The 27,463-nt window shown below is 46.3% G+C and overlaps 8 protein-coding genes across 8 annotated transcripts; 5 read left to right on the forward strand and 3 right to left on the reverse strand.

The window, feature by feature from the left end:
- Positions 1-422: 422 nt before the first annotated feature.
- PADG_04031 (uncharacterized protein) lies at positions 423-2,191 on the forward strand (the record flags this gene model as incomplete). Its single annotated transcript, XM_010761391.1, has 3 exons — positions 423-895; positions 978-1,721; positions 1,786-2,191. 3 exons carry the CDS (start codon positions 423-425, stop codon positions 2,189-2,191), a joined length of 1,623 nt encoding a protein of 540 aa, XP_010759693.1.
- A 468-nt stretch (positions 2,192-2,659) lies between these two features.
- On the forward strand, positions 2,660-4,045 carry PADG_04032 (uroporphyrinogen decarboxylase; the record flags this gene model as incomplete). Its single annotated transcript, XM_010761392.1, has 4 exons — positions 2,660-2,714; positions 2,782-2,823; positions 2,985-3,911; positions 3,972-4,045. 4 exons carry the CDS (start codon positions 2,660-2,662, stop codon positions 4,043-4,045), a joined length of 1,098 nt encoding a protein of 365 aa, XP_010759694.1.
- A 337-nt stretch (positions 4,046-4,382) lies between these two features.
- Positions 4,383-4,598, reverse strand: PADG_04033 (cytosine deaminase; the record flags this gene model as incomplete). Its single annotated transcript, XM_010760986.1, has 1 exon — positions 4,383-4,598. One exon carries the CDS (start codon positions 4,596-4,598, stop codon positions 4,383-4,385), a length of 216 nt encoding a protein of 71 aa, XP_010759288.1.
- Positions 4,599-6,734: 2,136 nt separating this feature from the next.
- Positions 6,735-8,304, forward strand: PADG_04034 (chaperone DnaJ; the record flags this gene model as incomplete). Its single annotated transcript, XM_010761393.1, has 4 exons — positions 6,735-6,770; positions 6,872-6,941; positions 7,018-7,833; positions 7,994-8,304. 4 exons carry the CDS (start codon positions 6,735-6,737, stop codon positions 8,302-8,304), a joined length of 1,233 nt encoding a protein of 410 aa, XP_010759695.1.
- Positions 8,305-14,225: 5,921 nt separating this feature from the next.
- On the forward strand, positions 14,226-16,995 carry PADG_04036 (uncharacterized protein; the record flags this gene model as incomplete). The annotated part of the gene is made up of 4 exons (XM_010760987.1): positions 14,226-14,520; positions 14,588-14,733; positions 14,804-15,344; positions 15,455-16,995. 4 exons carry the CDS (start codon positions 14,226-14,228, stop codon positions 16,993-16,995), a joined length of 2,523 nt encoding a protein of 840 aa, XP_010759289.1.
- A 2,087-nt stretch (positions 16,996-19,082) lies between these two features.
- Positions 19,083-21,682, forward strand: PADG_04037 (uncharacterized protein; the record flags this gene model as incomplete). The annotated part of the gene is made up of 8 exons (XM_010760988.1): positions 19,083-19,470; positions 19,542-19,881; positions 19,952-19,964; positions 20,018-20,053; positions 20,137-20,533; positions 20,596-20,667; positions 20,780-21,438; positions 21,542-21,682. 8 exons carry the CDS (start codon positions 19,083-19,085, stop codon positions 21,680-21,682), a joined length of 2,046 nt encoding a protein of 681 aa, XP_010759290.1.
- A 578-nt stretch (positions 21,683-22,260) lies between these two features.
- Positions 22,261-22,801, reverse strand: PADG_04038 (uncharacterized protein; the record flags this gene model as incomplete). The annotated part of the gene is made up of 2 exons (XM_010760989.1): positions 22,261-22,620; positions 22,727-22,801. 2 exons carry the CDS (start codon positions 22,799-22,801, stop codon positions 22,261-22,263), a joined length of 435 nt encoding a protein of 144 aa, XP_010759291.1.
- Positions 22,802-24,305: 1,504 nt separating this feature from the next.
- On the reverse strand, positions 24,306-26,297 carry PADG_04039 (protein vts1; the record flags this gene model as incomplete). Its single annotated transcript, XM_010760990.1, has 4 exons — positions 24,306-24,362; positions 24,457-25,638; positions 25,694-25,737; positions 25,799-26,297. 4 exons carry the CDS (start codon positions 26,295-26,297, stop codon positions 24,306-24,308), a joined length of 1,782 nt encoding a protein of 593 aa, XP_010759292.1.
- Positions 26,298-27,463: the final 1,166 nt, after the last annotated feature.

Genomic DNA, 27,463 nt, shown 5'->3' on the forward strand with positions numbered 1-27,463 from the left:
GGTCTTTTCTTCGGGATTTTGATGTTCGGAATTTTGTTCTTGTGGATTCGGCTAACGAGGGCCAAGACATGGTCACGTGAAGCTTGATCTGATAGCCCTTCAAACTTCGATCATTTCATCCGTATACTAGGTAGGGAGGCATATTCTGAATTCAATTCTTGTATACGGAGTTCTCTTTTTTCATATCATCTTTTTAAATTACTATTGTTGTCTCTGTTTAAGTCATATTTTCCACATTGAACTTCTGAGAACTGGGGCAATTTTACTTCAGCTCGCCGACTCGATCTCAGTGCCTCAACTGCGGTAACTAACTACAGTAGCTAATGATGTTAAAATTATAGTTAACGTACGCTTCCTACAGATTTATCAGATGCGGCACCAATTAAAAACATACATATTTTGCATGATCCAATTACCGCATCATGGGCTTCCAACATCCATTCCAATGCGTAAAATGCCTTGAACAATCGGGCCCACCAGCGAAAAGTTTTCTTGTTGCCGCTGCTGGTCCCAGGCTGTACGTCCTGGACCGCAAAACAGGGAATCGGCTATCAGTCTGGCCTTCACCTGTAGTGCCAGAGACCAAGGGCATGCATGCAAAAAACTCTGATTCCCCCGATCATGGCGGAGCTGAGAGCAGTGAGCCTCCAGAGAAGAAGCGGAAACTATCTCCAACTCCCTCAGAAAACGGCCTTGGAGTTGCGGGGAATGAAGAATTCAATACCAAAACCAATGGGCCAGACAAAATGCAAGACTTGAAGCTGGAATGGTCGACAATCCCGATCGTGACACCTTCGAAGTCCGGTAAACATATCGTTGTCGTTACCGCAGAGGATAAGTTTATACGAGTCTTTGCAGTTGATCCAAACGGAGTGCTCTCCCAGTTAAGCGAACGGTAAGCGTTATTATAGAGAAATAAACACTATTTCAGAAAAGAAAAGAAAATGATTAATCAGGTTTGCTAACAGGAAATGTAGATGTATGCCCAAACGGCCATGCGCAGTCGTTCTATCACCTGATGAATCCACGATCCTATGCGGAGACAAATTCGGAGATGTCTACTCTTTGCCATTATTCCCTAGGAATGACTACAAACCACGTCCCAAGAAAAGTTCCCAGGCATCACATCCAGCCCAGCCGTCTGCTTCAGCCCTCACTGTCCATACAAAGCGAAATTTACAGGCGCTCGAACAGCAGCTAAAACGTGGCGCGACCATATCTGAGAAAATCGGACCTCTCTTTGAACTCAAACTCCTTCTCGGGCATGTGTCTATGCTCACTGATGTCGCATATGTGACTTTATGCACAGACGCTGAATCCACTGTTCCCCGCCCGTACATAATAACGGCGGATCGAGATGAGCATATTCGCGTTTCCAGGGGGCCCCCTCAGACTCATGTAATTCAGAGCTATTGCCTGGGCCATACGGCTTTCGTGAGCAAATTATGCGTCTTGCCATGGAATACCTCGACTCTGATTTCGGGTGGGGGCGACGATTATCTTCTAGTGTGGCGCTGGGCGAAAGGTGAACTTGTGCAAGAGGTTCGAATTCCTTTAGATGGTGATGACATGGTAGCCTCGAAAGGGGACTCCAGTGATAAAAGAGCGGAGAATATCTCTGCATCCGAAGTGGCTGTGAATGGGATTTGGCCAGTATCGCTTGCAGAGAACGAGTCGTTGCGAAACAAGACACCGGGTGTGGTTATCGTTACTTTGGAGGGGTAAGCAATCGGCAATTAGTACGCCTACGTATGCACACCAAGATGCTAACGTCCTCTACAATAGGATTCCAAAACTCTTTCCATTTACTCTTAGCCTTGACAGTAAGATGGTCGCGCAGAGCCCCGTTGGTCTCTCTGGTAATGCACTTGGGGTTACATCCCTCGATAACGCAGGAAACATCATTGTAGCAGTTGACAATGTCCACGAACCTGGGTCGGTAAAGGACCAACGCAAATCTCCCGATTCGTTGACGCGTCTCATTCAAGCATTTTCTGTCTTAGAAGAGCAGGGAACTATGAAATGGACGGAGGTTGATACCTCCATGGTGAATACGGTCAACGGACTGGGAACATTTGAACTAGCTACGTCTGAAGAGGAAAAGGAGATGAAGAAACTTGCACAGGCCCTCACTGCTACACTATATAGTTTTGGGAACTTGCGGAAATGGGGGAAGGGAGATGATGAATGAATTCAAGGTGAATTCCGGGGCTGCGTTGCGTATGGTGCCCCTTAACTCTATTAATGCGTTCTGCATATATTCGGAATTGATGTAAACTCTTCATGTCTCGAGACAAGGAATGGAAGTTCACGGGAAGTCGAAGCATAACAATTCAAAACTCTTCCCCATGGTTTATGAAAAATTACCAATACTTAAGCCACGGTAGTAATTTTAAGAATTAATACGCTGCCGAACCACTCAACTTGCTCTGGGTTACATAAAAATTATATATATTCAAGCAAGTAGGTCAAGCAAGCGAGGAAATAAGAAAATAAACAAAATAGATATTGGATGTGGGATGTGGGATATCTGCTCTCGAACTCGACAATTTCCATCCCCTTTGCGAGTCGCAGCAGCAACAGCCGTGAGTGATATCGTCATTTTTTATTTTCTCTGCGAAGTTCACGTTCTTCTCGGAACAACCACCTCCCCGTCATCATGTCGCCTCAATTCGAACCCCTTCAAAACGACCTTTTACTGAGGGCCGCACGAGGTATATTTGCTCAGTTGGTATCTTTCTGCTTAAAATCATATATCTAATCAATGTTTTTGCTGTGTAGGCGAGAAGATCGAACGCCCTCCAATATGGGTTATGCGGCAAGGTATGTCTGTCGACTTGCCCATGCCGTCCTCAAAAAAAAGAAAGAAAAGAAAAGAAATCACACAGAAAATAGAAGCTTAATAAGATCTACAATCACAAATAAAAGTGCCCAAAGCAATTACTATCTCTAACTCAAATCTCCCCTTTCTTCCCCCCAAACAGCCGGGCGCTACCTCCCCGAATACCATCAAGTAAAAGGCCAACATGACTTCTTCGCATGCTGTCGCTCCCCCGAAATCGCCTCAACCCTCACCCTCCAGCCCGTCGAGCGCTACTCAGGCCTCATCGACGCCGCCATCATCTTCTCGGACATCCTCGTCATCCCCCAAGCAATGGGCATGACCGTCGAGATGATCGATAAAAAGGGCCCCAGCTTCCCCTCACCCGTGAAAACCCCCTCCGACCCTCAATACCAACAGCTCCTCGACAAACAAGTCGACGTCGCCAAGGAGCTCGACTACGTCTACAAAGCCATCACGCTGACAAGACAGAAGCTGAAGGGCCGCGTGCCGCTGATTGGCTTCTGCGGCTCACCGTGGACGTTACTGTGCTACATGGTCGAGGGGGGCGGGAGTAAGATGTTCATCCAGTCCAAGACGTGGGTGTATCGGTACCCGGCGGCATCGAAGGCGCTGCTGCAGAAGATAGCAGAGATCTGTGTTGAGCATCTGGCGCTGCAGGTTGAGGCGGGGGCGCAGCTGGTGCAAGTATTCGACTCGTGGGCGGGGGAGTTGTCGCCTGCGTCCTTTGCGGAGTTCTCGCTGCCGTATCTACGCTATATCTCTGCTCATTTGCCGAAGAGGTTGGCGGAGATGGGCCAGGAACGCGTGCCCATGACTGTCTTTGCTAAAGGGGCGTGGTATGCGCTGGATGTGCTCTGTGAGTCTGGGTATGATGTTGTGAGCTTGGATTGGTTGCAAGACCCTGCTGAGGCGGTCAAAATTGCAAAGGGGAGGGTTACGTTGCAGGGCAATGCGGATCCCGGGTGCTTGTATGGTTCTCGCGAGGCGATTACTGCCGTTGTGGAGAATATGGTGAAGGGCTTTTGGGATGGGAGGCGCCAGGGGTGGATTGCGAATCTGGGGCATGGTATGTAAAAGCAGAGTTTACCTTGATCATTGTATTGGTGCTAATATCCGTGGAATACAGGTGTTACTCCTCTTGTCGACCCGGAGGATCTGAAGTTTTACTTCCAGGAAATTCATCGGTTAACGGCTGCGTGAAGTGGAATCAGTCTAGGGTCGCAGTCTGGGTTCAAGATATGTTATTTGTCAACCGTGAAAACAGCAGCAGAGTATATACAGTGTACAGATATGGCCAACATTTTACCATTCCAAGCCCACTTCATGTATACCAAAGCAATCCTCTTTCTAACCATTCCTATTCCCACTTTCTACACCCCAATAACATTTTTGTTTATAAAAAAGAAAGAAAGAAAGAAAGAAAGAAAGAAAGAAACATTCACCATATCTCCGGCTTCTCTCCAATAAACTTCCGCATCACGTCCTTGCATTCCCTTTCATCCAAGACAACCACTTCAACGCTACGGCTCAACAGATACTACTCGCCGCCAATGAACGTAGCGTTCTCCCCAATCACGATGCGCTTCACTCTATACAGCACCCAAGCCCCCGTGCACATGTCACCAGGAGATAACGCAGTATACATCGTAACTCCAACATAGACAGAGGCGGGCAAGTGACCGGAGTTTTCAAATGGGGATATCTCAGCCTGTAGTTGAGTATGCTTAGCTTGGAGAAATGTGAGCCTATCCATGTGTTTATATATGCTAATGAATTTGTATCTACAAAGATGACTGGGCAGAATGAACGAACGAGGAAGACTTGGGAGAAAAAAGGGAAAAAAAACGCCTAAAAATTCTATTTTAAAACGGATATGCAATAGAGCGCTCCCCTTTTGTACGCGCATGTTCCGTCCCTGCCCAAGAATCTTGCCGTCACTGAGACCAAACAGGCACCGACGGGTACGCTGCCTTCAGCTAAGCCTTTCCTAGCTTCTTCCAAGGCAGCAATGAAGCCGCGATCTTGGGCAGCCTTTTCATTAATTTAATTTTTTTTCTTTTTTAATTTTTTTAAACCCCTTGGGTGGAGATTTGGAGTTCTATTGACAGGGGGGAACGGGGGGGGGTTTGTTGAGGGGGTAAGATAGGAATTTTATAGGAATATGAAAGATCAAATTTTGTTCTCTTATTACTCTCTTTGTTGCTGTTAGTTCTCTTGTATTTGGTTCCAAGTATCAGCTGTTCCGCAACGTTGCGCCGTACATCAATATCCCAATATTCCAATATCCCCAATATCGCACATAGGCGGGGGGTTGCTCTAATGGCCAAGGCTAATTTTGCCTTGTTTTCGTGCACTACGGTCTCGGATATTTAGATAATCCGTGGGTCTAGTAACAAGTTGACTAGTAATAGTCAATGATTCCATCCAAGGGAATAATAACCTAGTAGTTAGTGGTTAGAACGGAGTAGTTAAGTTTAATATACGAGAACTGGTATGGAGTAACTCCGTATATGGAGATCAAATTGGAGTGATGTTTATCTCCCTTCCATTTCCGCAAGGCTATTTTCGTTTCCTCATTTTGAATTGTTTTTCTTCTTACGAACCGAGTTTGGTTTAACTATGACCCCAATTACTAGAACGTTCTCTCGCATCTGCCTCTTGGTAAATGAATCGATGATGAATCCAAGGGCGTTCGTCGCAGGGTCAAACCAGGGGATGGCGATGGAAGGCGACAGAAACGCGTAGATCAGGCTGATTCCAGCAGTAAAACCCGCGATGGAAACGCTTAGAAAGAACCGGAATCACTGCAGAAACCGCGCTAAACCGCATACGGCACTTCGGCCTGCCCGCATACGGTAAGGTTCTGTTTTGCCGGTTCTAAGAATGTAATTGATGTTATTCCATGAATTTTTCAAAAGGTACCGCGGATGTTATTTCTCGGAGCTGGAAGCCTTGTACTCGGGAAGACATGCCTTGGAAAGAGAAATCATCTAGGAACTTTGATTTGGGGCGTATCATTCCAAGGTTGGCTGGCTGATTAATATCCTGTGCGTATGAATGCAAGATTGGAAATATACTATATATATAAAAAAAGAGAGAGAGAGAGAGGCATAACGAAGAGAGTGTTGCTCGATGTTGTGTAACTTGTGTTGTCTCTGATTAATCTAAGGTACTTCAGGGATACCTTTGAACTTGAGTCAGAATTGCCAAGTCGGGTTTTGGTTACTAATGAACCATCTCGAAAAGCAGCCTTGTTACCAGTCAAATACGCAAATACGCAAATACACGAGTACAACAATACAATAAATACACGCGGTTCCGGTCTGGGGAAGCTTTTTTTTTTTGCCTTTGCCTTTTGCCAACCAACATTTATTATTTTATTTTAGTTCGTTCCTCACTCACACTCATGGTCCTTTTTTCGATCCAACCTCACAACATCAAATCCCGCCTTTATTGCCTGCCCTTCCCCTTCTCCTCCGTACACTATACTCTGGCCTTCTTGAGCTATTTGCGCTCTGGTGGCCGCTCTTAAAACCCCCCTTTTGCCAACTCCGGGTCACATGCCATTTGCTGTCGAGATACCCTTTGGACTCTTTCACCATCATTCTTCAGTAATCATTACATCTGATTAGCCGATTGCCTGCCTAGCTTTGACCGTCCACTAACCCATTCGTCGACTTCCCATCGAGATTTAAAACCGCACGAATAGACAGAAGAAAAAGAGATCGAAAAGAGATCTCTGTACTGAACAACTCTGTGTGGCTTTCTTTGACTCGAATTCCTTGGGCCGCCCCATTGTTTCTCCTCTCCTCTCCTCTCTCCTTATCTCAAATTTTTCCTTGGCTTGTTTGTTTGATTTTTATCAGCGGATTGTAGAACTTGCGCCAACATGGTGAAGGAAACCAAATACTATGACGTTTTGGGGGTATGTGGAGTGCTTGATCTCTCTCCCTCGGCTGCAAATTTTGTATGGACATTTCAAAAAAGAAAAGAAAGTAGTCCTAATCTCTTCTTCTCGACGAATAGGTGTCCCCAAGCGCGTCTGAAGCGGAACTGAAAACTGCTTACAAGAAAGGCGCTTTGAAACATCATCCTGGTATGTGACAGTCTTCTCCCTTTCCTTCTTTCTTGCGTTTGTACAACAACAGTCTGACATAATCTCCTGCACACAGACAAGAACGCACATAATCCTGAGGCAGCAGAGAAATTCAAGGCCCTTTCTCACGCTTATGAAGTTCTCTCTGATCCCCAGAAACGGCAGTTGTATGATCAATATGGTGAAGAAGGTTTGGAGCAGGGCGGTGCTGCTGGTGGAATGCAGGCAGAAGACCTGTTCGCCCAGTTCTTTGGTGGAAGCGCCTTTGGTGGCATGTTTGGCGGCGGAATGAGAGAACAGGGCCCCAAGAAGGCACGCACTATCGTCCACCCTCTCAAAGTCACCCTGGAGGATATCTACCGTGGCAAGGTTTCAAAGTTGGCGCTGAAGAAATCCGTCATTTGTCCTGGCTGTGAGGGAATTGGTGGTAAGCCAGGTTCCGTCAAGCAGTGCGTTGCCTGCGGTGGTACTGGTAAAAGAACTATGATGCGCCAGATGGGACCTATGATTCAACGATTCGTTGTCGAATGTACGGACTGTGACAGAACGGGACAGGTCATCAATGAACGTGACCGCTGCAAACGATGCAAGGGGAACAAAGTCATCATCGAGCGAAAAGTACTCCATGTGCATATAGACCGGGGTGTCAAGCCGGGACACAAGATTGACTTCCGCGGTGAAGGTGACCAGGCTCCAGGAGTTATAACAGGCGACGTTCAGTTTGAGATAGACCAGCAACCGCATCCGAGATTCCAGCGCAAAGACGATGATCTCTTCTACCAGGCCGAGATAGATCTCCTGACTGCCTTGGCTGGCGGTACTATCAACATCGAGCATTTGGACGACCGATGGTTGACAGTGCAAATTGCTCCCGGCGAACCCATCACACCGGGTAAGTTTGCTGACATACGTTGGGCATAACTCCTGACCCATCCCCATTGCCCCCCCAACAAATATCAACTCTTCACACACATTTGCCATGCGCAAAGCAAGCGAAGCAAATGAAATGACATGTCTGCTAACCAAATTCTCCCCATCTCTGCACCCCACAGGCCAAATCAAACTAATCAAGGGCCAAGGCATGCCCTCCTACCGCCACCACGATTTTGGCAACCTCTACATCCAATTCAACGTCAAATTCCCCGAAAAGGACCAGTTGCAAAACATCCAGCTGCTCGAGCAAGTGCTGCCACCGCGTCTGCCACAGCCACAGCCACCAGCCGACTCGATGGTGGAGGATTTTACACTTGAGGATGTCGAGGCGAGTGGGCAGGAGAGAGCGCACGGAGCTACGCACATGGGCGATGAGGATGAGGATGAGATACCACATGGCGCTGAGCGGATGCAGTGCGCATCTCAGTAATTTTTCTTTTTTCCCCTTTTCTTGTCTTTCCATTTTTTCCTCTTCAATTTTTTTCCGGGGTTTTTTTTTCACATTCCAATGGTTCAGTTGTGGGGGTTGGTTGGGTAGTTAGGTTGCGGAAAGAAAGGATAGGAGGAGGCTCGTCTGCCCCTCCGACAAAGCTCTTGAATTTTTGCTTTCTTCCAGGTTCTTGTTCTCTATTTTTTCATAAGGGGTTTTTTTTTCCTCGTTCATTTTGTTTCTATTTCGTGTTCATTGCAAGAAATGGTTAGGGGTGTACTGTTCCTTCTTTTTTCTAATTCCTCATTTCCCTTTTTCCATTTCCACCCACGTCTTCCCTTTTTTTTCCCCTTTTCTCTTTTGCTCCTGAGAACCTCCGATTTGTTAAGTCGCATTTGTCTCTTTTTCTTCTCTGTTCAGTTTCTCTCTTTGCCTTTTGCTCTCCAGCTTCTCCTTTTTTTTGCCATTTTTTCTCGAAACGTCCACCGTATATGGGGTCCCTTCTGCAAATCTTATATGTTATGGATGAAATGAAATGGATGGATTAGACGGTTTCTCATTTTCTTTCTCTCTTTCCCTATCTTCGCTTCTCTTTTCCGTGCTTTTAAATTTATTAATTTATTTTTTTTTTTTTTAAAAAAAAAAAGGAGAGAGAGAAAGAGAGAAGAAAGAAAATAAAAGAGAAAAGAAACTCTAGCAGCAGCCAACTTTATTTCCTTAATTCACGCTTCAATTATTATTCTAGCAAGTTAAGCATCAATCGATTCATAGATGTTTTTGTGTCTCTCTCTTTTTATTTTTTAATTTTAATTTTAATTTTTTTTTTTTTTTTTTCAAACTGCTGTTCAACCGTTGCTAGCCTCGTTTGATCTTTTATTTTTCAACTTTCACTGCTTCATAGGGTAGATATATACATTCTTTTCCTTTTGCTGGCCCCCCCGCCCCTTTCCTTTGTCAGCAAGAGCCAATGCAACCCTGTCCGTCCGTCCTCCCAAAGACGCTGCGTGCTGCGTGCTACGTGCATCAGCGAATTATCTTCTACGTATGAAGAAAGAATGGCAATAGTTGTTTTTTTTTGGCTTTCGATATATCTAGTTTCTCTTACTTAATTGACGTTCTTTCTCCTTTCATTGCTTGGAAACGAAGCGAAAGAGCGTATGATGGTACAGCCGTGCATGGATGGTTGCATTGCGTCCCATGGGATATAGAATGTCATTCGCGGGGGGAAGACGAGTAAGAGAGGAGGAGGAGGGCGCCTTGGTTTATTTATTTATATATTTTATATTCATATATTTTTATATTTATACTTTTTATGAACTTTCTATACGTTAACTGATTGCAAGATGCTGCCGTCTGCATGTATGCATCGGAGAAGGATCTTTTTCTCTTTTAAATGCAGTCTTTCGGCCGTCTCTGTCAGGTGAATAGGTCCCGTTAGAGGTTATACATATAATTAAACACACTCAGCTATTCAAGCATGAGAGGCAGAGACCAGGGTCCAGGCTTCTGTCTGCTCTGTAAGGGGGGGGAGGGGGAGGGGGAGGGGGGGGGCCGGGCAGAAAAGAGCATGCTTGTCTAAATATTGGTGTGTGGGCGATACTACAAAAGTCATGCTACCCATATTTTCTACAACTCCAGCCGGCCAGGCTTGCATTCATGAAAGGGTGGGTGTATTTGCATCTGGAGCTGAAGTTGGTCTCTGATAACTAATGCTTCCTGGGTGGAACAAAGGGGCGGAGGAAACCATCCATCCATGGAACGGGGCTCCGTCTCGGCATCAGTCATGTGAACAACATCTAACATCCCCAATCCGGCACGCAGCTCTTATACATTAATTAATATGCTCACGTATTGTCTGTATTTGGTCCGCGGCTTCGGAGTTCGGCAGGAGAAGAGTCTAATTGATTTCTAATGTCAAATATTGCTGCTTTGATATGCTGTGTAAGCATGCTTTAGCAGACAGTCCACTTGCTGGGATCTGTGCAGACTGTGCTTGAACTAATTACTTCGTCTGCGTCATTGGTTTCCTTCATCTTCCCCTCTCTGGTTCCCTTCTAAAGACAACGATCCATATACACCGTTGGCGAGGTTGCGTTGAGGTGGCGGGAGACATAATGGCATTGGAGTTTGGTTTTTTGCGGTTTCCAGAGGAGGATGCTGTGGAATGGAAACTCCATTGGGCCTGGACCTTATGCGCAAGTAGGGTAGAGAAAGGGAAATAAGATGAAAAAGGAGAGGCGAGAGCTGAAAGCACCGGGAAGACGGCGAGGGTTTGTAACTGTCGTTCAAACGGAATTTGGAGAGGAGCCACGAGACGATCAACGAGGAATGTCTATAGGAGGAAAGAAGTGTGGCGGAAAATGAATGGAGGATGTCTGGGATGGAAAAAGGGAAAATTCATGGGATAATCTATCTGATGGGTAGATTGGATAGCACAGAAAATGCATACCTTGGTCTCAAGTTATATTATTGTTTCTATGGATGTAATTTATATTCCACTTTTACAAATGGAATCGAAGCACTGGTTGCATCTATCTCTTGCTCCCATCGTTCCCCTCAACAAGTGCCCTCTGGAAGATAGGAGGCATAGGAGAATTGTATGGAATCTTCCATATAACCTTTTCTCCATCACCTTACCACATCCATGTCTGCAGCAATTTCAATGCCTTCAGGATCAAGAAGACGGGGCTTACGACCTTCCAAGTCTGGAGAGGTCACTCTTCTTGAGTAATTTCCGAATGTCCTTAATTGGATTTCCACGTTTCGTATCTCGTAATGTCAAATAAGAAGTAGATTCTTGCAAGGTTGTTCTGTAGGATGGAGGAGAAACAAGACACCAGAGAGCCCAGAGATCTTTCAAAGATCTTCTCTATCGTGCATGAGACCGAAAGACGAAAGAGTTGGCACCTTGAGATCTCTGTGAGATCTATGTGAAAATATGATACATTCCATATCAATATGAATTAAATAGTCTCATCAAATTCGAACACTTTTTGCTTGGGGCCCCTGACAGCAGTGTTCTCTTCATGCAAATCTCCTGTCTGCACAGCTAGATTAGTTACCCCACGCTTCGGCAGGATAATTAGCTGGGCAAGGCCAGCCAATCTTATTTATTTAACGTTTCTTTTATCTGTTCTCTTGACCTTCATGGGCCTGGAGGTTTTACTGGATGCTCTGCAGAGTTGCCAAGCGCGTTTCCCTCTCTTATCCGCCCTGTTCACTATGTATTTCCTAATTTTGCGCTTTCTCCATGGGTCAAACTCTGCTTTTGAAACAAGCTTGAGTTGCCTCAGAGCGCCTTCTTATCCCCTCATCTCCTCCTCGGGAGATTGATACCAAGGCGGGTTTCTGCAATACCAGCCCTGAAATACCTGCTACAACACGAGAACAGGCAAGGATCAACTATTCCCAAAGCGTTGAGAGTCTGAGGCAGCCAGAGGAATGGTCTTCACTCTTGGGAAGCATGGGTAGCATGGCCCGCGTGGGCAACATCGCATGAACTAAAACTATTTAGATCCCCCTTCGTGTGGGCGCTTTGTCAAATTCTCCGCCTTGCTTCCGGCTGGATATCAAGCCAATAAATGGGACGACAGTCGTGGGTGTTCTGCATGGTGGGGCTTTTCAATCCCATGGACATAACCTAACAACGACGGCGCCCATGGTCACCAACATGGATGCCATTCTGCTGGGTGCTTAGGTGCATGTTAGATGAGAATGATATCCACGTGCTGGTTGACAGACACACCGAGAAGTCCTCTGCAGATCGTTGAAGAGCACGGAGTCACTACACATGACATTGTGCTGCAGCGCAGGCGAGGATAACTACATCAATATGACATACTCCCTCAGAGCATCAAATCTGATATTCAGATTGTTTCCCTTCCAGCGCTGCCATTTCTGCACCCTTTTTCAGATATTCAGATATTCAGATATGTGAGCATGCCGCATATCGGCTTGTTCCCCCTTGGATCCCATCGCGTTGCCTGTACGTAGGTACGTTTGTCATAATCAGTCATTGATATGGCGTCTTTCGAAGGGGCCGTGATAGGCTGAAGGCTGTGTGGTTGCCAATGCTAGTCCCGGCCCGGAATGCTAAGCGACAGCCGCCATGGATTGTTCCTCTCCAATGGCTTCAGTGAATAGATATATAATATATATGAACCTTCGGAAGCAGACAACCCGACTGGATGTAGGGAGTAGAATAGCACACGGTATCCCAATACCAGCATTTGTTACTGCAACCGCCGCTCACTTGTGCCACGGTTTACATTAACATTACCGGTTAGCTGGGGTGGTTTCCACGGTTGGGTGACGGTCGCATTTACAGTGGGGCCTGTCCGCTCTGGGTTCGATATTGCACCCATTGATATTCATAATCCAAGGCCCAACCACATACAACACGCAAACACTCTTCCCAATGTTTGTTGCTCTCTGGCCGTCTGCTGTAAACGCCAGGATTGGCCTTGCCGAGATACGACAACTTTGCACCACGAAAGCTTGAATAGTGGGCAATGAAGGAATTTTCAGTCAACTACACATTGGACTAGGTTAAAGCGAGCCTCCGTGGACAATTCCTAACGCTTCCAATCTTTGACTCGTGCTCAAGCTGTAGCCTGCTGCTGGAATGTCGTCTGTGGCTTCTCCAGTCTGCGGAACGGGCGACAGATAATAATACTTGCGGATAAGGAGCTCGCACTTGATACGTTGATGCATACCTCGCAACTGAAGTTCCGCCAGCCACTCCGCATTGCTTCATTTTTGTGTGTTCGATCTAACTACATAACTACCCTCCCATTGTGCTTGCGTGCGTGACCTTTCTGTTCAGCGAGCATTCTAATCATCAGTCCAACCGAACGAATTTAATGGACTGAGCATGCGTGAGAATCTGATCTTGGCTGCAGGGTAAACCCATGGACGACCAGACAGAGAATCGACGGGAAAAGAGCCAAGTTAAAACAAAAGGGACAAGGATGTAATGAGATGCATAACTTATCTCCTCCACTGTCAGGATGGATTCAACGCACCTCCTCTGTGGGTTTCCGACCAGTTTCCCGCCTGGAAACATCTGTGCCCCCAGCAGCAATTTATCCCTGGATTATTTTCCAAGTTAACTACGTCTCCACGTTAATTTTGGGGCTTCCTCCGAAGATTATGAACTCTATCTTCGCCCTAGGAATAGCTTGTCATGCAAACCTGCATCTTGCAACTTCGACCCCTTGTCCTAGAGCCTGGAATTGGAGCCTCTCCACTCGCTGACGATTGCGTGATGCCCTTCGAGCCTGTCGAGCTCGCTTTGCCAAATTGTATCATCAGCGCCCTCGCCAAAAATACCAAATAAAATCTACAAAGAGCCCCTCGTGTTTTATATTTTCTTCTTTCAACCACCCCTTCGTTCCCTTCGTCCCCTTCCATCACCTCTGTTGCTCTGTCCCTTGCCGATCCCCACTATTAGCCGTCATTGTTTCTCGGGACATTCTCTTCGTGTCAGTTGGGATACTTGTGGGTGCTTTCCGTGCAGTCGTCTTCCAAACTTCGCTTGTTTTTCCACCAGCTGAGCTTAGTGGAACATACAACGTTCTAACAACCATGAAATCCCAATTCTGATACCATTCGTGGGATTTTGGAGCATTATTTGCTATTTGCTCCCCAGAAAAGCTTTTCTTTCCCCCCCCCCCCCCCGTTCCCTTGGCGACCATCCATTTACGCTCACTCTTATATATCTATCCCGGCAACCCCCCCACCTCGTCCTTACCCGACTCCTCCCTTCAACCATTCAACCATTGCTCCCTTATAGATGTTTCAATTATACCCCTGTTAGAACCTGCCTTTGACGTAATTGTTCTTCTGCTACTCAGACCTGAAAAGGGTCGATTCGTTCGTTGGTTGTTTTGCCTGATCCCTTGAGCTGTCAAGAGGGCGGTATGGCCACCCCAAATGGAAAGATGACGACTAAGGTCGGAACTCTTCTTGCTAAAGGGCTAGGCATCAAAAAGGGCAATCAAGATCCATTCGGATCCGATCCTGCTTACGGAGTGTCAAGTGTTTCTCTTGGTTCGGCAGGCCCCTATGTCGAAGTAGAGCCAGACTCAGGCGGATGGGTGCGTGAATTGGTACCCGGGCGCCATCAAGTTCTGCCATACTTTCTCAATCTCTTCCCGTTCTTGCGGTGGATTACCAGATATAACCTCCAGTGGTTTATCGGTGACCTTGTTGCTGGTTAGTTTCGTGTTCCCCGTGAGATATATTAACCAAGAGATCATCCGTATCTAAACGCATCCTGTAGGGATCACGGTGGGCGCAGTTGTCGTGCCGCAGGGTATGGCGTATGCAAAGCTAGCTGAACTGGAACCCGAGTTTGGGCTTTATTCATCATTCATGGGTGTCTTGATATATTGGTTTTTCGCAACCTCCAAGGACATTACAATTGGAGTGAGTTTTAGATCGTATCCTCTTCCCGGCCTCGAATCTGACGTGTCTTTTCTTTTCTTTTCTTTTCTAGCCCGTTGCAGTCATGTCGACTCTCGTTGGTCATGTTGTCATCAAGGTCAAGAAGGCTCATCCTGAAATCCCAGGGCATGTTATTGCCAGTGCCCTTGCAGTCATCTGCGGCGGCATTGTCACTTTCATCGGCCTGATTCGATGTGGCTGGATCGTGGATTTCATCCCTCTGACCGCAATCACCGCCTTCATGACGGGCTCTGCCATTAGCATTGCGGCTGGCCAAGTGCCTTCTATGATGGGCATGAGCGGTTTCAACACACGTGACACCACTTACAAGGTTATCATCAACACCTTGAAACACCTGCCAGACACCAAAATCGACGCTGCTATGGGCCTGACTGCCCTGTTTCTCCTTTACCTTATCCGCTGGGCGTGCAGCTATGGTGCCAAAAGGAACCCTAGTCGGAAGAAGCTATTTTTCTTCCTGGCGACTTTGCGGACCGTTGTCGTTATCCTTCTTTATGTCATGGTCAGTTGGCTTGTGAACAGACACCATCGCAAGAAGCCGACCTTCAAGATTTTGGGCAATGTGCCTAGAGGTACGCAGTAGCTTTCCGTGTTTCATTGACCCTAAGACCTTTGTTGTTTTGCACCCCTGTGTGGTTAATTGAAAACATGCATATGAGCATAAGTCCTAACGAAAGAATAGGGTTTCAACACGCTGCTGTTCCCCAGGTTGATGCTAAGATTGTAAAGGCTTTCGCTGGGGACATCCCTGCTGCAGTTATAGTTCTGCTGATTGAGCACATTGCCATATCCAAGTCGTTCGGGCGTATCAACAATTACACCATCGATCCGTCCCAAGAACTGGTTGCCATCGGCGTTACCAACCTTCTTGGTCCTTTCCTTGGAGGATATCCCGCCACAGGATCCTTTTCAAGAACCGCCATTAAATCTAAAGCCGGAGTGCGCACACCATTTGCTGGTGTCATCACTGCTATTCTCGTTTTGCTCTCCATTTACGCGCTCCCGGCAGTCTTCTTTTATATTCCCAATGCGTCTCTATCTGCCGTCATTATCCACGCGGTAGGGGATCTAATCACACCGCCAAACGTCGTCTACCAATTCTGGAGAGTCTCCCCACTCGAAGTCGTGGTTTTCTTTGTCGGTGTCATTGTCACCATCTTTTCGACAATTGAAAACGGCATCTACTTTACCGTATGCGTATCACTTGCCATTCTCCTTTTCCGAGTTGTTAAAGCGCAAGGGCGGTTCCTTGGACGAGTCAAAGTTCACTCTGTGGTGGGAAACCAAACTTCTCCCAGCGGCGGGAAATACGACGGATTAGGATCGAGTGATGGAGCCCTTACTAGTACCAACCCGTCGTTCCGAAACATATTTCTTCCTCTTAATCATCTTGATGGTTCAAATCCTGAGATTGAAATTGAACAGCCTTCACCAGGTATCTTCATTTATCAGTTCTCTGAAGGATTCAATTATCCTAACGCAAATCACTACCTCGACTATCTCGTCACCACAATCTACAAACACACAAGACGAACAAACCTAGATAGCTACCCAAGTGTGGGCGATCGGCCATGGTGTGATCCGGGCCCTCGCAAGGGTCAGGTTGAAGAAGATCGCTCACATCTCCCCACCCTAAAAGCTATTATCCTCGACTTCTCCTCCGTCAACAACGTTGATGTCACCTCCACCCAAAATCTAATCGATGTTCGCAACCAACTCGATAAGTACGCTGCTCCGCAACCCGTCCACTGGCACTTTGCCCACGTCAACAACCGCTGGACCAAGCGTGCTCTCGTTTCCGCCGGATTCGGCTATCCAACCCCCAGCCCTGGAGGAAATATTCGATGGAAACCGATTTTCAGCGTTGCTGAGCTGGGCAGTAATCACACTGGCGATCCTGACGCGAGCCCCGAACAGCGAAATAACTCATGGCAACCTACTTCGGGAAAGCAGTTCGATATCGAGGCAGTAGAACCTGCACCAGTTGAGAAATCTCCCATTAAAATAACTGCAAAGGACGTCGAAAATGGAAGCAGCGGGTCCGAGCACGAGGTTAGAACGGATTGGGATCGTAGACAAGGATATATCGCTGAGAGCCGCAGGATTGCTGTTGTCCACAGTCTCAATCGACCTTTCTTCCACCTGGATCTTACCAGCGCGCTGCAGAGTGCTCTGGCAAATGCAGAGGCTTCTGCTGTTGCTACGAAGCTTCCAGATAGTTAGATAGGGGTTGGACTTCATTGATTCTTGGAAAAAATATTCGCTTGAGCGTTAACTCAAGAGCAAGGGAAAGGAACTATATATATTATCGTGATTCTAACCCGTGGTCGTTTTTTAATACCCATCTTGCTGCTTTACTATTTAGCTTGCTCTACATTATGATCAAAGCCACTGCCCAGATGCGTATGGGCTTATGTTTGGGGATCTAGTTTTATCGAATATTCCAAGGGCTCCTTTGGTGGTTTGAATTGATGTTGTCAAGTGTGTGTTTTTAAAATATCTCATTGCTCGTTGGTGATTGAATTTTCGGGCTTCCCTCGTTTCTCGTTGCTCTAGTCCTTTTTCTAGGTAGGCCTACAATTCTGCTCACGGTCTTTCCTCCGCCCGAATCTTCAGTCGTCATAACTCCCTTTTTAAACATTCCATGATTCTTTGTTTTGTGTTTTTGTTTCTTCACCATCGGGACATGAAGGCGCTGTCCTTATATAGAGAGAAAGATTAACGATAAAATTTGGGTCGATAGATTTCTTGTAGGGTTTCTTTTCCGATTTGTAAACTAGATATTGGGCCTTCTTTTCAGACTGGACTTGTTTTCACATCCATTTATGTTATATAGATATAGATCTGCTGTTGGGGGAGTTGGGGGTAAAATAGAATTGAGAAGAAGTTGAGAATAGAAAGGCTCCTAGCAATAGTTATATGAATTGCTATTTCAAATAACAGTCTACATATTCCTATTTTGAGTAGTCGGTATAAAATTTCTCATTTCTCCAAGATTAGTCGTTAGGAACATAGTTTGTTTTTCCAAAAAAAAATGGAGATTCCCTTCTTGTCCCTGCTTCCTCTCTCTCGTCTCTCGTCAGCCGGCATATCAAAGCGCAGTGTTGGATCCAGGTTGACTGCAGAACCAACCACCCAGAACTGGGATTGAACATGGCGGCGGCTGCGGTAATCGCGGCAAACCACTAACTTAGCCGATGACGACTTTAACAGCGCCCAAATATTTCTTCAACAACCACTGTTACAATCATAAAAGCCAGCAGATTGATTAGGTGTCTTCCCGTTCAATAACTTCTTATTCTTGTACTAGTCAGTGTAATTACGAGGCGTCTCATTTCTCATGGATAGAAGCCCTGACTAGTTAGTTAAGTAACTAGTTTGCTAAGCCTATGATGGTCTTGGAGCCGAATACGACTTTCAAGTCCCCAGTCCCATGAATCGCAGTGCCAGGACTGCAAAGCTGGAAATTTTCATGGCAAAACCCGGAACAAATTCTGGACTCCGTATTAACCAGGATTCCGTGTCGGAATGTTGTGGCCTTATTGTGCCTTGTCCGCCATCCCACCCAGACCCGATATGGTGTTGGGACGACTCACGGGTTGGCAACTCACTTGTTGGCCTTGCCTTTGCATTTTAGCTGTTGGTAGGGTTGACCATAGGGCGCACACGATGCAGAAAATCTCTTTCGTTGCTTTGCGAACTGCTGGTTCGTGACATTGTCAGAAGAGAGATATACGAGTTGATGCTTCAAAAAACCATCCCAGCCTCGGGGCGAAGCTCGTTGGAAGAATCACTTGGGCCATTGAATAACGTCTACTCTGCGTTTTGAGTTATGTTCTCGTACCCATTGACTTCGGATTACCTCCTTAGTTGGTGAGGTATTATATAACTCTTAAGCGCACGGTGGTCGTGGGCGCAGCGGTTCTCTCATGTGTGGATTTATTCACATTAGGAGTACCGGCCTACCCGCCAAATTTTCTTGTATCAAAGTTCTATGCCCGATCTTAGGCAGGCAGAAAAAGGACAAGCCAGATAGATTCTTCTTACTAGAAGCGAGAACGAAGATTTTCCCACCTCGGACAGCTCGAGACTAAGCTTACTCTACTAGTCTTACCCAGAGTGGCTGTGAAAACGAGGTGCTTAAAACTTTAAGCTCAAGCTGCCTGAAGCTATATGAGGACCTCATATAAAACATGTTACCTCTCTGGGGTTATACAATTACCGGATTTCGGATATCTTTTTCGACCCTTCAAGTTTCATTTTCAATTTCAATTTTCCCCCCACTACCATTGTGTGCCCATATTTCAGAAATGTTATACCAATTTATTAAGAAAAAGATCTATGCCAGACGGCAACCAAACGAAGTAGGAGAAACAGAGAAAGCAAAAAAGGCAAAGAAGAAAGGTCCATGTCGCCATCAGCAACAGAATCGGGATCGTGTAATAGAGCCGGAACCTGTTGGAATGGCTAAATCTGGGGATCAACACGACAACGCAAGCAAGAAACCCCCCTTCATCCCACATCCACCCCCAGAACAGGGCGATCCAGTTGGTCACTGTCCACAATGTAAAAAGGAGATTCACGCCGCCAGAGTATATCGCTGGAAGCTGATTATTGGCCTGCTACTTCCATACTTTCTCGCATCGGTGGATTTAACTATAGTTGCTTCTGCGATGCCGTTTATCGCTTCTTATTTCAGTAGGTTGTCATGTCTCACTCTTCATTTATCGACAAAGTTGTACCCACTTCTTCTAACGTTCTGCATGTAGATAAATTGGATGAAGTCAACTGGATTGTCACCTCATTCACCTTAACCTCTACGGCATTCATCCCAGCTTTTGGACAACTGGCTGAAATCTATGGCCGTCATTTCGTGCTCCAGCTTTCCATGTTTTTGATGCTTGTTGGCAGCGTGTTCTGCGCCGCTGCACCGACCTGGGGAATGTTGCTCTTTGGCAGAGCTCTACAAGGGACTAGCTCTGCGGGAATTATGAACTTGATTCAAATTGTGCTCGCTGATAATGTATCCCTGAAAGAAAATGCGAAGAACTCCACTATTTTTCAGTTCGTGTCTGGGATTAGTTATAGTGTCGGACCAATAATTGGAGGGTAAGTTTCCTTTTCCCTATCTTCGAAGCATCTTTTACCCCTGTGGGGAACAGCAAATTGACGTTTTTAGATATTTGACCAATGTATGTCAACCTGTATAGGAAGTAGTTTTTGGGACTTTTCTAATAACTTCTAGGCGAACTGGCGATACTGTTTCGTTCTGAGTATACCCGTATGTCTTATGTATTTCCTTTTGTTACATATCTGCACTACTTCTTGTCAATTCGCCTGACTTACTCTCGATTGAATGACTAGATTGCCGTTTTTGCCCACTTCATCATATTCTTATTGCTCCGTAAGGAGTTAGTCAAGGGCACTCACTTCACCGATGGTTTTAAACTATCATCTTTCCTATCGGGGCTTGCCACCATTGATTTTGGTGGTACTACCCTTTTCGTACTTGGAATCGCCCTTATTATCTTAGGCACTACGTGGGGAGGCGCAGCATACCCGTGGGAGTCAGCAGCAGTTCTTGTGCCGTTGGTGTCTGGGTCAATCTTTTTTGTGCTCTTTTTTGTATACGAGTTCTACCTCGAACCAGGACGAGTGCTTGCGAGGATCTTCCCACAGCAAACCCCCATGATCCCGTTCCCTATGTTTAAAAGGAAGGATACATCGCTGCTAGCTATTCTTGATTTCGCTACCGGAGCAGGTGAGAAACGAATAGCTTCCCACCAATCAAACCTGAGTACGCTGTGCTAATTTTCGTTGTAGCTATGTATTCGGTATTTTACTTCATTGGGATATATTTCACCCTCGTGGAAGCCTACTCCCCGGGGAAGGCAGGTATACAATTATTATTCTATATCCCTGGCATTGGAGGTAGGGTTTTATTTTACTCCTTGAATCATCCTCTACGTCCTTTTTCACCATGGCACTACTGATGCCAGGTTTCTAGCCGGCGTTTACTTGGCCATGTTCGCATGTAATGTGTGGCCTTTGCAAACCTTCGCACCGCTGAGCTTCGGCACCTTAGTCGAAACAATAGGTGTTGCCCTTCTCACCTGGGCTGTCACGACTCGCAATTTATCTGTGATCAACGGGATGATGGTTGTAGCCGGTGTGGGAACGGGTCTTAGATTCATGCCCGCCTCATTACACGCGGCAGGGATCTGGCCAGATAAGCTCGCAGCAGCAGTGTCTATTACGCGGTTTTGTATCCCTTTCGGTGGTACTATTGCCCTTGCTATCATGGGCAGCGTCTTCAATAATAAGATGGCGGGTATTTTCCAGATGTCCAGTGGGTCACGGAGCGGAGGGTCTGACACGAACTCCAATCAGAGTTTGGATGATATCAGCAAGCTTCCGCCAGGGGTTCAAGAGAGCATCCGTAATACGGGCAAGAATGCAGTTATGTGGGCGTTTGTATCCATAATACCAATTATGGCGATCAGTTTCGTAACGGGGATGTTTTTGGGGAATGTGTGGATTAAAAAGAAAAGTGACAAAAGTGCCGAACAGAACCAGCAGAATGATCCCGCCCCTGCAGCCGATGACGATGAACATATCGCCAGCAATGAGGTAGTGTACTCCTCATATCTGTGGGCACTCTTAACGGTATGTGTATTTCCTCTAATAGAAGGCTTCCCTTTGTCTACCTCTTTTAATTTTCGATCCGAAAGCCGAAGACTACAGTTGTTCTAATCACGCAGAGCAACAGAGAACCCTAGAAGCAAAGAAACACATCACCAAGCCCCTTACCAAAGCCGAGAAACAGAGACAAGCAGCTGCCTTGCTCGAGGAGAAGCGACAGCGGGTAAAGCAAAGGCATCAGCCATCGGATGTTGAAAATGCTCCCTAGCCTACCCCTCGTCCTCCTACTCCTCTTCGCTCACTTGCGTCTTAGTTTCCGTCTCACTGACCTTATTTCGAATCCGGCGTAGCACTATACCTGCTTCCTTCCGTTGTTTCTTTTAGGATCTGTTTTCATTTTGAGATGTATATAGAGTGTGGACCCCTATATAGATTCTCTTCTTGATTCTATACATTAAATACTTGATTTTATTTCTCCATATGTTTCGACAATCTAACATAGAACTGCAACCGATTGGCTAGGCATCGGAATTACACCATTCCCCTTGTAAATTCCATTTGTAGTGGGTAGGGGCCTGAAAGGGGCGAGAAGAGGCAGGAGAAATACTATATTTGAGAGATCGACAAGATATCGATCGGTGTTGATGCCCACACAACCAGCCATTATTACTCCAATATACCCCATCCCATTTACGGTTGTAGCGGTAATACGTTGAGAAGCTCTTCAATGTCTTGGAAAACGCCACAATGAAGTCTCCCTCTTTGCATATATACGGGCATTCCTGGGTTCATGGTCTATACTGATTACGATAGTTGCATTATAAAGAAGAGAATAGGCAGCGAACACTATCTCAGCACGCCCCCAACTCCAGCCCACCCAAGCACAAAGCCACTAAGCGCTTCCCCCATGGAACCACCACCAAACCAAACATCCCTCCACGCCCCCTTTCTCGTTTGACTACCCTCCTGTTTATTCAATTTCGAAGAACCGTCTCCTTGCCCTTCAGTGATAAGTTCCCCTGTACCCGGGAAGTACGCGCCAACACCCATTCCATTGCCAAACCCGATTAGCACTGCATGAAACAGGAAAGAGACGATGAGCGAGCCCAGGAGGTAGAAGAGGAAGCCTTGGGAGGAGCGCAGACCAAGGATTCCGGCAGAAATTCCAAGGAGAAACGCGGTTAGGGAGTGGAGGTTTGAGAGAGTCTGTTTGGAGTGGGAACGTTTGTTAGTTTGGGGTTTAAGATGGGGAAGTTTTTTTTTTTTTTTTTTTTTTTTTTTTTTTTTTTTTTGGCTTTGAAAATGCACGTACACGGTTGTTATGCATGACTGAATCGGGAACGAGGGGATTGATGAGGAGAGAGAGTTCTTGTGATGTTGGAGGCATTGGGACAATTGTGACGCTTTTCGATATTATCAAGCTCTCTCAGTATGTTTGTGTATGTGTTTATATGGGTTGCAGGCTCCCCGTATTCGTTGCTAAGATATCTTGTTCGTGTTGACCTTGAGAGCAAAAAGTGCTCAGACAGCGGTCGAATATGTCCTAGGGAGAATATAGCAAGGACACACAGAGAGTTCTCCCGTATGTACTTTTAATTCCTAAGCAAATCCAACCCTTTCAAAATGGCAGCTGGCCAACGCAAAGATGTGTCCAGTTATCAAAAATGCGTTTCTGACCGCGGGTTCGCCGTTGTCACAGCATCAGGCCCCTGAACGGCGGAACAAAACCGTAACAATTGAGTCAAGTAGACGTTGTGGGAATGTAGTTAGGAGCTATGAACAATAAACTCTGGGATAATGTAATAATCTCGTATTGTGTGGGAGGTTGTGGGATGGTTCAATCTCGTCTTGGGTTGAAAGAGCTGGCTGTCTATACACACGAATCACGTGCAGTGGGGCGGAGGAGCAAGATCACATGATATTAATTCAGGTGATTTCAGCAACGGCAGTGGGATCGTAAACGTCACTTGCAGAAGCAGGTTGGTTTCGTACTTAAGGCAGTGATGTATTTGCATAATCATTTAATGGGCAGTTTAGTTTAGTTGGATAGCATCAGGGTTGACTCTATAAGCCTAGGGCGGACATTTTCAGTATGAGACGTCTTTATTGCCATCCTCGAATAGTTTGGAAAGACGAAAGGGGGAAATAAACATCCGAGGTCTCTATGGAAGAAATGGGTTGAGATGCAAGTAGTCCTATGTAAAGGCGAATGGGTGAAGAGGGTACGGTATCTCCTTTCGTCGTGGTACGACTTAACATGATAGGCGAGTTGCCAATTTCGATTAACCGCCAGAAGATATAAGAATAGAAGAAACAACTGAGGTGAGCAAGACATTAATAGTTTCTAAACAATCGTAGCAAGGTCATACACAATCATGACGTAAAAAGGGAGAAAGAGAGGAAATGGGGAAGTTAGTTGAGAAAGAAAAAGAAAATACGAGAGACGAATATTAGATAGTGGCAGGCGAAACAGACGGAAAAAACCCCGCAATGCTAGATCAGAAGGGAGTCCTGTCAATATTACACAAGAAAAACATTAATTTTCTCTCCCGGCCATGATTTCATCCCATCGATGATCGGTCTGGTTTGTATCCATTGATCTTTGTCCAACTTGGAAATATCTGCGTCTCCCAAGTAAGCGGAACTCGACCGCGGTAAACTGGAATGCATATATATCTAGCAATAGGAGCTGCTCCGTAATAAAACAAAAATTATAGATCTTCTTTCTCCTGCTGCAAATTAAGATAACAAAAAAAGAAAATACAAGAACTGGAACAAGCCCGTTTCTTGATTAGAAAGTTCAACTCGAAAAAATAGGTTTAAGATCCCCCCCCCCCCCCACTTGGCTCTTCCGAGGTTCCCGCAAGTTTGGGAACAACGAGGTTGCGAGGTTAAAGAACGGAATCCAACTTTCCTTCTGCTTTGGCGTCTTTGACTTGCTCAAAAACCTATTGAACGGTTAGCTCATGTTGTCAAATAATAGCAGTATCTCATGTTGGAACTAGCCTTTAGCATCTTGTTTCTGGCCCCAAGAGCATTCACACCACGCTCTTCTAGTCCTTTGTCATCTAATTCGATTAACTCAGTCCACTTAAGATCCTTAAGGTTTTCGGTATACTTGTGAAGACGAAGAGATCTAAGCCAGCTGGGGACATCTTGGAGTAGATGAGGATCAGTTGGATCTTCTGGTGGCTTGGAGCTTCCTCGTCTCCCGCGCGGAGATCGACCTCGTGTCATCTCAGAATAGTCAGAAAGATACCCCTCATGGTTACCAGTGAAATGGCCAAGATTGAGCCCAGCAAAGCTGTTATTCAATAATGAACTCGTATCGTAGGCCGCGAGGAATCCGTTGTTCTGGGGGGAAGCAAAACTCAGGTGTCCCATGGCTCCTTGCATTGCAATCCCTGGGGAGTTAGGTCGAGATCGACGACCAGCCATAGCAGCTTGCTGCTGAGCCTGTAACGCCGCAATTTGTTGAGCATTCAAAATCTGACCAACATCATTCACCATGATGAGATTTGTTCCTGGGATATTGTTGTTATGAAGTCCAGGAGAAAGAGGCTGCTGGTTAGTATTTACATTTTTGCCTTGCACATCATTAGACCGCGCACGACGATATTTTCGTGCATCGTCCAGTGCAATACGATTATTGACGGTAGACATAGCGGCCAGCTTCATCGCAGTGGCATTGGCAATCATTTCCGAATGCTGTGAGGCATTTTGTTGGTGATTAAATGTCGGCACGCTCGGGGTGTTTGTCATTGATGCCCAGCTAGCATTTCCCATGTTGTAGGGAGAAAGTAATGGAAGCTCTGATGGAAAATCCGGAGCAGCAATTGTGGTGTTCTGGATATTAGATGAGCCTTGACCCAAAGGCCGGGGGGAACGCAGCCCTGCCGACTGAGGCGGTTGAGCGAATTGGCCCATGGGCTGCTGATGCTGTTGTTCGGAAGATGATTTTGGTCGAGCAATGGGAGGCTGAGGCTCGGGTGCACGTTGAGCCCAAGGAGATGTCGGCTGTTGAGCTAAATTGTCTTTGCCGCTATCCGGAGCAGAGATGGTCGGCGCGATCAGGGAGGAACGGTCCGCAAAAGCAGCACTATTTCGATTCGAGGCAGGAACGGTTCCAGTCTGCTGTGTAAACTCAGCCTTCTGTTTCGCGATGGCTGCAGCAGCATCTGGAAACATGGCATTGATTGTTGATGAATCTAGCGCTGAGTTGCGCTTGTTTCCAGGAGAAGGAGGGGGGCGGCCAAAGGAATTGCGAGAGCATCTCAACGTTCAATTTTGACATTGCATCGGTGAGGCGGTTGTTCATAGGATCTACAATAGCGTATCAGACATCTCATATCTTTCATCAGGAAGTGCAGGTGCGGCCCCTTACCTTTTTCACCAAAGTTAGCAGGGGACAGGACGCTAGACATGGGGTGGCTCTTGGACATCTGCTGAAGAACCTGTATGAAAAAGCGGATCTGGACTTGAGTAGTTTGCTGGAGCAGAGCATAAAGAGCAGCGGTTCTCTCAGCTTCACTGAGAACACAGAACCATTGTTCAATAGCGCTCAGTTCATCTTTGAAATCCTGATCCAAGGTGGCGGCAGCCATCTCCTCCAAGGTAGTCTCATACTGGTCAATATCAGCAATCCACTGCAGGGCAGCTTTGTCTATGTCATCGCTGTTCTGAGCATGCGTTTGCTGATTGTAGAAGACTTCGGAGGAAGGGCGAATCCCCCTGGCAGAGAGAGGAGAAGCAAACGATGACATGTCTGCGGAGGCACGCAACTGATGGGAACCACCACCAAGAGCGCGGGATGATGGAGGTCGGAGCGAGGATTTCGAGGCTTCGGGGGTGCTGTTTCTATTTCCAATAATATGGCTAGCCATGCTAGCAACAAGAAGAGCGGCTGAAGGAGGGAGAAATGGGCGTTCAGATGACGGGACGGGATAATTATCGAGGGGGCACAGATGTTGATTAGGGCAAAGCTCCTGCAGCACCGGCTGACTTTGCGTAAGTATATGGCGGTCGTGACTGAAAAACGGCTTCACCGACTGTACCAGTCACTGTTGATGGAAAATCGAGGTAGGATAGAGGAAGCTGACTATGCTCTCCAGTCCCAGATCGATCCGAACGAGGTGGTTCAGATTGGGCAAGCGATTAAAGACAGACCAGTCCAGTGGCTGTACTGATTGGGTGTGAGATGTAATTGAGACAACTAGGGTAGGTTGTAAAGAAACACAAATAAGGAGGAATAACAGGAAGATGAAGGATGATTAAGATCTGAGTTGGTGGGTCAAACTGCGAATGGAGGATACGAAATTAGACAGCAGTGTGTCAAACACAGCAGCGAACGACAGTTAGGAGCTAGACCACCAGAAAAGGACGAAAACGGGAATTACGGAGAAAAGAAGAGAAGATAGAGAAACGGATGAAGAGTATGATAGAGAAGGAGTGAGGATGGGAGAGGGGGAGGAAGAGAAAGACGGGGGAGGATGATGCTGAGGAAAAGGACAGTGTTGATGGTGAAAGACTTGAGTTGAACGAGGTTGAAGGATTTTTGAGTTGAAAGAGCCCCGCTGACTAAGGGCGTCAAAAATTTCCCGGACAAGGTTTAGTGCCTGGATCAGCTGATTTCTATCATTTTCCCTAATCGGGAAAGGTGAATCCGGAAAGTTTGTTCTATCAGATGTTCCACTTGGAACGAACTATAATAACTAAATCTCTGCAACGGCTGAAGACTTGGAAACAGTGCCACAGGATGTCATAAATGGCGGTTTCCAGAGCTCTTCTAGAAGGCTGTCTGAAGTTCTGAAAGTTGTTAGGAAGTTTACATTCCATCTGTAAAAAGAGACTTGTTAGTTTTACAAGAGAGATGTCGGTTTTCTTTGATATCCACAGTCTGAAAGCTGTGACGAGATGTGTTTGAATATAATTTCTTTGTCTTCACGGACGTTTCTGGAGAATATGGGAGGTTTCTAAATTGCAACTTTAATTCAGAAACACCAGACAATGGCCCTGTTTTATGTCAAGCAGGGACTCTTCTCTCTCGCCC

The sequence above is a fragment of the Paracoccidioides brasiliensis genome (genome assembly GCF_000150735.1).
Source record: "Paracoccidioides brasiliensis Pb18 unplaced genomic scaffold supercont2.4, whole genome shotgun sequence".
In the NCBI taxonomy this organism is placed as follows: Eukaryota; Fungi; Ascomycota; class Eurotiomycetes; order Onygenales; family Ajellomycetaceae; genus Paracoccidioides; species Paracoccidioides brasiliensis.